The sequence below is a fragment of the Sabethes cyaneus genome, chromosome 2, assembly GCF_943734655.1.
Source record: "Sabethes cyaneus chromosome 2, idSabCyanKW18_F2, whole genome shotgun sequence".
Lineage (NCBI taxonomy): Eukaryota > Metazoa > Arthropoda > Insecta > Diptera > Culicidae > Sabethes > Sabethes cyaneus.
The window spans coordinates 230,953,575-230,965,858 of record NC_071354.1 but is presented as its reverse complement, the minus strand read 5'-3'; the positions used below and the strand labels follow the sequence as shown (position 1 = coordinate 230,965,858).

At 41.0% G+C, this 12,284-nt stretch overlaps 1 protein-coding gene across 1 annotated transcript; it reads right to left on the bottom strand.

The window, feature by feature from the left end:
- Positions 1-5,571: 5,571 nt before the first annotated feature.
- Positions 5,572-7,633, bottom strand: LOC128736760 (zinc finger protein ZFP2-like). The gene is made up of 2 exons (XM_053831246.1): positions 7,496-7,633; positions 5,572-7,428 (listed from the first exon to the last, which is right to left on the bottom strand). The coding sequence occupies exons 1-2, from the start codon at positions 7,631-7,633 to the stop codon at positions 5,572-5,574; spliced, it is 1,995 nt and encodes a 664-aa protein (XP_053687221.1).
- Positions 7,634-12,284: the final 4,651 nt, after the last annotated feature.

Sequence of the window (12,284 nt, the reverse complement as noted above, 5' to 3'; positions counted from 1 at the left end):
GAAAATGATGATAGTAACGACGAAAATGATGAATATGACGAAACTGATTATGGCAATCACGAAAGTGATGAGGAATGACCAAACTGATTATGGTAATGACGAAAATGATGGTCATGATTGAAATGAAGACTACTCGTATAATGATGAAAATGATTACGGTAATGATGAAAATAATGATGATTATTACAAAACTAATGATGGTAATGACATAAATAATTATTATTATAATTATTACGAATATGGTGATGGTAAGGACGAATGATGGTATTTATGTCAAAAATGATGATGAAAACGGGAAATGAGAAGGATGATAATGACCCAACCGATGATAGTGATGATGGAAATGATGATGGTTATGATAAAAATAATCGTGAAAATGACGAAAATGATAATCATCATCATCATCAATCACGAAAAGGATTATAAAAATGACAAAAGTGATGATAATGACGAAACTGAAGATGATGATGACGACAAAAATTATGATGAAAATGATTTTTTATCAAGATAATTTACCAGAAGAGTAGGAGAAGGGGTGAATGTAGGGAACGTGCGCAGTTAGAAGAATTAACGTAAAAATAAATCTAATGAAACTAAATCATTTGTTTCAGTGTAACGGAAATTGCTTTGCATGTGTTGCGAGAATTTGTCATACGAACGGTAAGAGACAAGGAGAGCAATCTTGAATCGGTCAATATGAGACTCACGTATACTGGCACATGGCATGATAAAGCTTGCTCTAAAACCAGAGAGTCAGTTTTTGGACGAACGTAGACGTTTACGGACGTTGTTGTTCCGTGTTCCGGAGGGCTCGGTCGGAGGCAACCGAGGCAGACACTACATCATCTACAACCCGGATGTCGTTGGTTAGGCTGCATCGCCATAAGCCTCTGAGTCTGCCTCTTTTAGGCTGTCCTTGCGGATTCCAGTCGTGTGCCTCTCTGCAGCTCTCGTTCTTTCCTTTCCTCAAGCTGTGTTCGATCCACTTCCCCCTACGTTCACGAATTACTGTTGGACTTTGCCGCCACGGGGCTGGCAAAGGGTGACCATGTGCATTCCATAACCTCTGTTCATTAACTCCTATTCCTACCTTCACGAGGTGCCGGCTGGGGTACGCTAACAGGAAAGGGGGCTGCGGGATAAGGACCTTAGGTTAACAGCCTACTGTATCAGAACATAAAAAAAGTTACCGAAAATGAAAGAAGAAATCTCTGGATTATTGGCAACGACCTTTAGCATGAAAACACGGACACGAATCGGAACATGGAATATACTGACCCTTTCCCAGTAGGGCAAGCTGGCTCAACTTGCAAGGGAAACTAGCCGCCTGAAGCTTGAAATCCTGGGGCTGAGCGAGGAACCTTACAGCAATCCAGTGCTATGCGCCAACAGATGCTGCCAACCTGCAGGAAAAAGAGTTTTTACAGCCAGCTGAACAGCGTGGCAGAAAATCCCGAAGCAGGACATCCAAATTCACATGGGCGACTTCAACGCGAAGATGCTTTGCTCAAACAACGCGGACCTTGAACGCGTCATGGGACGCCATGGCCTAGGAGAGATGAGCGAAAACGGGGAGCTGTTTACAAAATTCTGTGGTAATAACGACATGGTCATTGGTGGATCGCTCTTCCCCCATAGACCAGTACATAAAGTCACGTGGGTTTCCCGCGACGGCCGAACAAAAAATCAAATCGACCACATCTGCATCAGCCGGAAATGGAGAAGGAGCCTTCTTGATGTACGCAACAAGCGCAGCGCTGATATTGCATCCGACCATCATTTTGTTATCGCTGAGATACGTCTGCGCGTCGCACGTGTCCAACGACGGAAGGAAATAGTTGGATGCCGCTACGACGTCCGCCGATTGGAGAATTCTGAGGTGAAAAGAGCCTTTGTCGAACAACTTGAATCTCGAGTCTCGGAGTTAAACTTGGTTGTAGGCGGGACAAGAGAGCCTGGACTAACTCCCTAGCCAAACAAGGAGAAACCGCCGCCGCCAATGGTGATATTCATTTGTTGTACGATATTTCTCGCCGCCTTAGTGGTGCCAGGATGAATACAAAGATGCCGCTAAAGGACAGAGCTGGTCAGCTATTGACTGACCGTACAGAACAGCTTAAACGATGAACTGAACATTTTGTACAACTCTTCCGAGTTTCAAATGTCAGAGACCAACAAAACCAGCAGCGTATGGCGCCTACAGTTCGTCGAATCAATCGCGTGAACTCGGAGGCGCCATCGCTGGATAAAATTGTAGCAGCCAACAAGAGTATGAAATCCAATAGAGAGCCAGGGATAGATCGTATTTCAGCCGAAATGCTCAAAGCTGACCCATCTTTGTCAGCCCAGATGATGCATAAGCTTTTCAGCAATATTTGGGAAACCGCAACTTTTCCGATGGACTGGATGCAGGGCATATTGGTCAAAGTCCCTAAGAAAGGAGACCTAATGGAATGCGGTAACTGGCATGGCATCACGTTGCTCTGTATTACTCTCAAAGTACTCTGTAAGGTAATCCTCAACCGGATCCAGGAGAAGATCGACGCTACTCTCCGGCGGCAGCAAGCTGGATTCCGAGCTGGCCGATCATGTGTAGACCATATCACAACGCTCCGCATTATATTGGAGCAGATCAATGAATTCCAGGACTCTTCTGCTGGTGTTCGTTGACTTCGAAAAGGTGTTCGACCGACTCAATCACGAAAACATCTGGGGCGCACTTAGGCGTAGAGGAGTTCCAGATAAGCTAGTCCATGTCATCGAGGCTCAGTACGAGGCGTTCTCGTGCAAGGTTTTGCACGACGGCGTCTTGTCCGACCCCATAAGGGTTACTGCTGGCGTGAGACAGGGCTGCATTTTATCACCGCTTCTGTTTCTCATCGTTATGGACGAGATATTAGTTGGAGCAATTGACAGTAGACCAAATCGAGGATTGCCTTGGAAACCCGAATCTTTAATTCAAACGTTAAATCCGTACTGCTGTATGCCTGCGAAACGTGGTACGTCTCAGCGGAGAAAACGCAAAAACTGCAGGTATTCATTAACCGGTGCCTGTGATACATCATTCGTACCTGGAGGCCTGATAACTGGATATCCAATGAGGAACTCCATCGTCGGTGTCATCAACGGCCAATAGTCACAGAAATTCGTGAACATAGTGGACGTGGATGGGACACACCTTGAGGAAAGGAGCGAACGAGGTTTGCAGAAAAGCACTCGACTGGAATCCACAAGGACAGCGTAGAAGAGGCAGACCCAGAGGCTCATGCCGACGGAGCTTAGCCAACGTCATCCGGGCTGTAGACGAGAACCTGTCCTGGCGACAGGTAAAAGTCATGGCGGGTAACCGTCAGCATTGGAAATCTCTGATTTCACCCCTTTGTTCCGCCTGACCGGCGGATATGGACACATAAGTAAGTAAGTAAGTTTGCCACCACGGGTTCTCCACACCTTCTCGCTTTGGCGCAGGATCTCCTGCAGTGTCATGATGTAGAGCTTTCGGGGTTCTAGTTCTTCGAACTGCACCTGGTCGTCACGAAATCTAGCAATATGCAGAGTCAGGTACCAAGCATCCAATCTTTGTCCTAGCTTGGTCGCTGTTCGTTCCGAGCCGCATTTTCCTGATTGTTCGTAGTAACTTTGTTTAGGTAGGATACATTACTAGATTAGAATCACGCTTCAGAGTCTCGTGATGGGGCTGCCATCGTATAGCTTTAGTGCCGAGACAACAAAGACTTGGGAGTATTGTTCGACTCTAAGCTTGATTTTAAACAGCATAACCGGTTCAATCTTGAGTACTGCGCTCCAGTTTAGAGTCCTTATTACCAAAATGTAGTTGACCGAATCGAGTCAGTGCAGCGCAGATTCATACGTTTGGCACTTCGGAGATTGGCCTGAAACGACCCCTTTCAGCTGTTCTGCTGTGAACAACACTGCAGACTTATCGTTCTTGATTTTGAGCCGCCCCTGACATGGGAATAGACGACCAAGTCTGACACGGCCCTTGTCACAAGGCTATTTTTTCGTTTGATCACTCAGCATTCGCATGAGTGCCTCTTTGCCTGTCGGCATCCTACCTTAGTTTCTACCGGAGGGTTGGTTAGCCGATTATACAACTTTTCTGTACAGTAGAGAACGGCATCCTAAGAATTTTCTTTAAGATTTTTCGACGAAAATATTTTTCCTTTTTTCCTTTTTTTCGGGTTATCCAACTGGTCGCTTAATAGCGTATAAAACTCTGCGCTGGGCCCTTTTGTGTTGTCAACAAAGTGTCAGGGAGACCTCAAACATCAATTCTACCTGACGAGACAGGCACTGGCGCCCACTAAAACACAGGTAGAGCCCCAAGCATAGCCGTCACGCCTATACCCGCAGGCGGAGGCGTTTCGGCCCTGCGCGGACTCCACGAACTGACTCTAAGATCTCTCTGCCAAAGGCCGGAATGTCATATTTTAAATATAATGATGATGATGACGATGATGATGATAATGATGATGATGACGATGATGATGATAATGATGATGATGAGAAGAAAAATAATAGATCGAATTTGTAAATGTGCTTTGGACTTTTTGTACCACTCGAGTTGCAATATGTGGTATAGTGAAGAAGTGGAGAATTCGTCAGCCCCGCCTGAAACTGGTCATCAACCACGCGCCCGCTTTTAGTTTTCCAACACAAACAACCACAAATGAACCAATAGATAAGACAAATTTCGGAGCAACTCGGATCAACTTATCAGGGCAAATTTAATCTTTCATCCCCTTAGCATTCACAATGCATTCCCACGATACAAAGTAAATTGAGCGCAGCACAAGCTGGACGTTCGTGGTAGTCGACAGAAGCTTCAAAATATAGAGACTCGCCCGCCTTCCAACCCTCGAGACCAAAGTGCTGTAAAGCTCTGGGCTTAAACGTCTCTTTAAGACTCGACCCCTTCCCATAGACAGAGCCCGCGGGCAGCCATCAGAGGTCAGGACAGCCACGGGGCCAGTGCAAAAATCCTACTCTATCTAGCAGCACCGCCTAGCCGAAACTTGAACACGCGACACGAATTGACCTAATTTTCCCATCTGCTACCTAAGAAGTGCTATTACCAAGAAGTGCTTCGGCATCCAATCGGATCTGGTATCCCGCTTACATCCCCTTACTAACCCTAAGCCCCCGACCAACTCAATCAATCCGACATTTTTCGGAGATATTTGTGACAGTTGTTATAAACAGGGATGAATCCCAGAAAACTTCATCTATTGTCAGAGATCCCCATACTGGCCTTATTCTTAAACGGAATAAAAGCACTTTCTGAACAACTCAACAATCACATTTGGTAAATTTTTACCCCGAGTCCCACTTGAAATCACAAAAGTATTTTGATTTATACCCACATTCAGAAGTAAACGTGATCGCTGTTCATTTACTGATTAGTTAAAAAGCCCTACACCACGACAAGGTTCAGTTTTATCGTAGGGAAGATTTTTCGACGAAAATATTGAAATAATAAACAATTGAGTGAGAGTACAAAAATTTATAATTACACGTACAGATATCTGATGCAATCAAAACTTAGCCTATTCACTTTAGTACTTGAACTATCATGTTACCACCATGCACAGGCATATGTTTCAGCAAATAACTCTTTAGATGAAAGCCTTTCCCGCAAATATCACATTTGAAGGGCCACTGGTGCGTGTGACCGTACTGATGTATTCGGAAACTATCCATGGTAATAAATCCTTTGCCGCACGTTTCGCAACGATGCGGTCGTCTTCCCGTGTGAATGCATTCGTGTTTCGTAAGCGCGAATTTGTAGGCGAATCTCTTATCGCAATAACTGCAGCTGAAAGGTCGCTCACCCGTGTGCGACCGCAAATGCAGCGTCAACTTGCTCTGCGATGGAATCGACTTACCGCAGGTAGGACACTTTATGGCTCGCTCGTGCTTTGTTTGGACGTGTCTCTGACGCAAGTACTCAGTCCGATACCGTTTTTCGCAAAGATTACACTGGAAAGGTTTTACGGGAATATAACGCTGTTTCTGGCCCGCTAAATGATACGAATGATCATCCAAAATACTGCTGACTTTTGGTAGCGCATCTTTACTTTTCGGTCGTTTACCATTGTGTCTTAATTTATGATTCGAATTAATAAATTTTTCACACGTGTGCCGTTCCAAATACAAGCGATGATTAAACCCTTTATCACAAACCGAACATTTATAAAACTTCTGTACACTATGGCATCGTCGTCGGTGCCGTATAAGCGAAGCATTGGATTGAAACTCTTCGTCGCAGATTACGCATTTTAAAGAGGTGTTACTTGTATGGTTAGCCTCCGGATCGTTTGGGTGATCATCGCTGGCGATTTCAGAAATATCACCCAGATTCGGTTTTTGTTCACAATAAAGACGTCTGTGAGTGGCAAGAATAGTGTTGGATTGGAATGTCCGATCACAAAACTCACAATCGAGTCCGCCAGGGTGTGTTAGTTTGTGTCTTTCAAGGATGCTCCTGTACATGTAGCTTTTACCGCACAAATCACACTTGAACAGCCCCTCATTGTGCTCGTCGATCATGTGCTTGGCCAACTCGAATCGACGACGGAATCTCTTTTTACACTTGGGACATTTAGCCTGCCGTACACAACGGCGTACTTTGCGGCGGCGACGACGCTGGTTGGATGTTTTAGATAATTTTTGGTTGTTGTTTAAATGGCATTTTAAAGTTATAATAGAGCAGTCTTTATAGTGCAATTGTACGTGTTGGTTAACATTGGAGACTTCTTCGTTGCAAACGCTGCATTTGAGCGAATATTTTACATTTGAAAGAGCGTCGGCTTCAATAAGCTTATCGTTGCCACACTGATTTTTAGTATGTTTGCGGAGGGCGACATTATCTTCGAAACGTTTATCACAAACGCTGCATTTGATGATTGATTCATCTGCGCTTACCATAATAATATCTGGCTTTTCATCAATATCTTCGTTAGATTCCGCAGTTAGGGTATCACTGTCTGAACACAATTCATCAATGCACTGTTTTTTGTAGTGGCTATAAAGCTCCCCACTAGTTTCGAAGCATTTACCACAAAAATTACATGTGTTGTTTGATGCGGTCAGGTTTGCGTTAAGTATATCCGGTTTTTCATCGAAGTCTTCGATGGACTCTTCCAGTTGGACGAGATTTGGTGATGTCGGTGAGATATGCAACTCTTGATCCACCTTACATTCGAAACTATCTCTAGACGTGGCCTCTTCAATGTTTAAATCTGCTGTTACCGAGTTTGCTCCCATTGATATATCGAAGTTTGTTTGCTGCACTTCTTTGAGGAAGTCTTCCGTTTTGAGACACCGCAATCGGAAACGAGCAGCATTGGATAAATCGTTCAAACATATTTCGCAAATATCTTTAGAGAAGTGATCATGTTCCAAAATCTAAAACCAACATTCAAAACGTTATTAAAAATTTCCTACCAAACAATGTCTGGTTAAATTTACTTACCAACATCCCGGTGCATTCCAATAACAAATTACTTATATCATTTTGAAACTCGTCCAACGTGGTGAACACATTAATGTATTCATTTTGCTGTTCTAAACAGCATCGACAGGAGCTCAGGACATTGAATTCGCTGGCCATCGCGAGTCACGACTGTTTTAAGTTCGGCCAGATTCCAAACAAAAAATAAAGCTTTTTGTTTTGGCTGACCTGACACATATGACAGTTGTTTTCTTAGAGTGGCTGCGTACTTATAACCAGCTGATTTTTTGGTTTTTTGTCATTTCATGAAAATAGGGTTACCAGATTCGTAAATTTGCGTAAATTGCAAGTTTTTGAACATTATTTTTGAATGCCATTCTGCTTTGCAGCCGCATAAATATAAACAATTATCGTGCTTAGAAACCCCATGCCGAATTCTCAAAACTTGCGTGAAAATAAAAAAATCAGAAAGGTTGTGTACAAGACACGACCGCATAGGTGAAGCAGGACTACGTAATGTAGTGCCTGTAATCATTCGATTCTTCATATATACATGATATATGCAACATATATACATGCTACATGCGTTGTATGTAACATTTATCAAAGTAGTAACATTACATACGTTCAATCCTCAAAAGATTTCAGTGTTATTTCTATGTGCATTTGGAAACAATTTAACTAAATCAAGAACTCAAACTATTGCATGATAATTATAATAGACCGTTGTATTACTTTCGTTTCGTAAGAAACCCGAGACCGAAGAGCCACATCTTTTAATACAAACTACCCAAGTAACCACGAAGCTTTATATCAATTCAATTGTAATGCTTTATAGTGCGCTACAAAGCATATCATATAATGTGTTATTTTCTTACATGTACAATAAATGCAGTAATAAAGTGGAAAAGGGCCCCACTATTGTCAAATTAAAGTTGCATTATAATAGCAATTGCTAAAGCACCATTACGGCATGAATTAAACATCGCTTCGCCTGCATTATCGACATATCGTTATTTTTAGCCTGTTTGCGAAAAAAATATAAAAACATCAATTCGGCCGGCGTGTCAAAAGACAAAAATAAATATATTTCATATTTATTTTTTAAGTCCGCTGGTTCTAGCAGCTTCTCAAGCTATGCGTTACTTCATTATTTACGACGAATGGATTTTTTTTTGCATTTCAAATGTTACCTTTAATGAGACTTGAACCTGATGGGTGCGTGTATCCCTGCATGGTTCATTTGCTGGCGCCTTTGATATCTTAACCACAGCTGTTATAGATGAGTGGGTTGTAATTAGTCGTACTTAAATCGTCGTTCGTAGTTGATTTTAGAATTCAATTGGTTGAAAAAAGACAGCAGCAGTTAGGTGAAACAGAGTATGAGCAGGGATGCCACATATAATTCTGTGTTTTTTGTTGGAAAAATCTGACAATCTGTACGGCGAGGAAAAATATCTGTGCAAAAATCTGTCCAATGCAAAACAATGAGAGTGAAAGAGATAGACAATCATTTTGCTGACTATTTCCGTCTCTTTCACTCGCATGTAAAAGCTCAAAAATCTGTTTAATCTGCGTAATTTGGCGAAAATCTGTATTCTATGCATACAGATTCTGTACAGGCGATTTCTTTCAAATATCTGTTAAACACAGAATAATCTGTGCATGTGGCAACCCTGAGTATGAGTAGTGGCCGTAAATAAGTCAGGTATAAGCATTTTATTAACATTTACGGTACGTTTTAAAGATTTGTCCTAAAGCTTGTAAGCAACATATTGTAACATTATATACGCAAATAGTGTTTTTAATAATGCTAATTTACGATAATGCTTAAACGCATTAGCAATGTTTATACAAAAGTTTTAACCATGCGAATTGCTGATATACCGCTGTCTGGTATTAGCGATGCCGAGCTACAGCCAATATGGGGTTATGCGTTAATGCTTGTGGTTACTTGGGTACCCTCTACCCCCGCTGGAATGACCTTCCTTAATCTGAACATTTTTAATCTGAACCCCGTTGGTGTGAATACGTTCACATTAAAAACTGATCAAGCGTCATACACAATTGACGGTTAAGTTGACTGGGCAAATTGAAAAAAAAAGCAAAAAAACTTGATACATTTCCTCTTGATCAGTAGCTTTGTCAATATAGCTCATATGTAACTTATCTCTCACCAGCACTCAAAGTAGACCATTTTAGTTGATACTCTCGAGCCAATTTCCACTTCTACAATCTGGATGTTTAGAATTCGAGAATATTCGACATGTTTTCAAAACGTTTGTTCTCGTCAAATCAAAACAACAAGGTCATAGGGTGCGCGCCTTGTGCGTATGTGAAAGTGAATAGAGTTACCAAATATTCAGATTAAAAATGAATTCGCCTGGTCTGAACGAGGTGTTTTTCATATTAGCGGGGGTTGAGTGTATTGGTTTCCTGCTACCTTACAGAAATTAAAGATTGTTGTTATTACCCATGGTTCCCCACGTTGAAGGGATTTTACCAATTCAATCCTATTTTATCAACAGCACAGCTTTTCACTACACTTCTAATGAAACGGTAAGCATGCGTATTCATACAGAGTCGTATTATAACCGAACACTACAGCTGTAACACATTTTTCCAACACAGATATCAAATTCGCCTAGGTTTAATCGTCTCACAGTAAAGAATTTGCAATCTGCTGGGATAACGAACTTGTGTCATTTTTTCTGGCACACGTCCCTAACACAGACATCAAATTGGACTAGGTTTAATCGCGTTCGTAAGAAATCTGTTGACACGAGGAGGTTTTGTCACTCTTTCTGGCGTACTTCCCAAGCAGGGACATCAAAATAGTCTAGGTTTAATCGCGGTGTTAAGAAATCTTGTTGAAATGAGGAAACTTGGTCACTTGTTTTGGCTTACTTTCCAAGCACAGATATCAAATTGGCATAGGTTTAGCACAGACAAACAGACATAATACTCGTTTTTCATTCTACGTACCGATTAAACCGTCATTTCAAATTTGGGCTTAGTTGGGAATGTCTCCGTTTTGGTCAAAGTGGCGCTTTTTGATGAAAGAAGAGGAATTCTCCATAAAAAATACTTGCTACTTCGAGGGATACCCTTGTTGCTATTTCTTATTTGGGAATGTCGATCATAGATGGTGCTAGTGTTCAGGCTAAAGGTGAGGTACGATAATTTTTGTTGATTTTTCAACCCAGAGTTATGTCTGTTTGTCTGTGGGTTTAGATCATCGTAAAGAACCTTCCAACCAATCACGAAGCGAAAAAATAGGTTCATTGTTTTCAATTTTTCAATAGTTCAACATCAAGAATCCATACTTTTCATCATTTGGGCCAATTCTTAGAAGATTTTCCAATCGATTGGTGTAATTATATTGAAAATCGTTCGGGAAACCACTAAGCTTTTAGCGTCCAAAACCTGACCACTTTTTGAGAAAGATTTTTTTGGAATTACCCCCTGTACCAGCTGCCTTCCTGAAAGACGTAGTCCTACGTCAAAATATATTTCCTTCTCTTTTTTCACACAAAACCCAAACAAATATTTACGACTTCGTAGTCGCGAATTGCGTACTCGCATAAATGAAAACAATTGAAGATAGAATTCACAAAAGGGCGAATGTCGCAAGCGTAAATAAATCGAGTGAGAGTTGATTTTCCTATGCTGGTCCAGCAAAAAATAACTCTCACCCACTTTGTTTACGTTTGCGACATTCGCCCTTTTGTCAATTCTATTGACCTGTTCGACAGAAACTTATGCGCTGATGGTGGTGGTCTTTGGAACTAGCCGAACGGTGAGAAAGTTGACAGTTTGCTTGAAGAATCGGAAAAAAATTCACTTTTTTAATTTTCTTAATGTAGTGAAACAATGTACAAGTAAAATTATTATTGCAAAATGTAAGAAAATTGAGTACTTTATTTTTGATATATACTTTGTCAGTGGTTTGTTTACAGTATATACGAGAAAATAATGTTTTTGTATATTTATGCGACAACAAACAGGTTACATATTACGCTAAATTATAAAAATCCACGTGCTTGAGTGGTAAAAAACTTGTTTTTTCGTGAAATTAATATAAACCAGGCTATTGCAAGCAAGATACAGGATAACTAAAGAGAACATTCATATTTTCATGTAGTGCCGGAGCAATTTGGTTCGATGAGACTGAAAGATATTCGAATCTCCAGAATTTTGACTTGAACTGAACCGATACAAAACAAGCATAAGGATCTTGTAAAGTAGAAAAACATTCCAATAATATGCAAAAACCGCTTTAGGATCACTGCTGTGTTCGATTAGTTAAGTCGCCACACTAACTTTTACAGTATTCTTCAAATTTATGCTCTTTCAATTCACTATTTTAAAAGTGTTTTTAAAATAACTTGTAAAATAGCAAATTTCTTACAAAACCTGATAAAAATTTAGTAAAGTTTTCAATCGAAAACCAGTTAAAAATTAAATTTACTGAAAATTTTTTATAAAAAGTACCGCATCTGACATTTGTTTTCGTTTTTCTCACCATCGCAGCAGGTAGCGACACACCGGCAGTTTTTACTCAAATTTGTCAATCTAGAATTGTGAACATGGTCCTTTTTTTCTATGTGTGGACTCATTACTGCGACCAGTATAGTTGATCTATTGTAATATCACCCGGGTGTTTGCTGTATGACCTGCACTGCATTTCTTTTTGCTATAATCGCTATTGAGTGAGCGATATGCTTATTTTAAATTGTATGCATGCTTGCGTGTATTGGGGTTTACCCTTCCTTCAAAGCTTGATCTACTTTACCCACTTATTCCTCGC

Coding starts and splice junctions, on each gene's coding strand:
- LOC128736760 (XM_053831246.1), bottom strand. CDS start 7,633: ATGGCCAGCGAATTCAATGTCCTGAGCTCCTGTCGATGCTGTTTAGAA. Junction 7,429..7,495: donor TGGAATGCACCGGGATGTTG/GTAAGTAAATTT, acceptor TGTTGGTTTTAG/ATTTTGGAACATGATCACTT.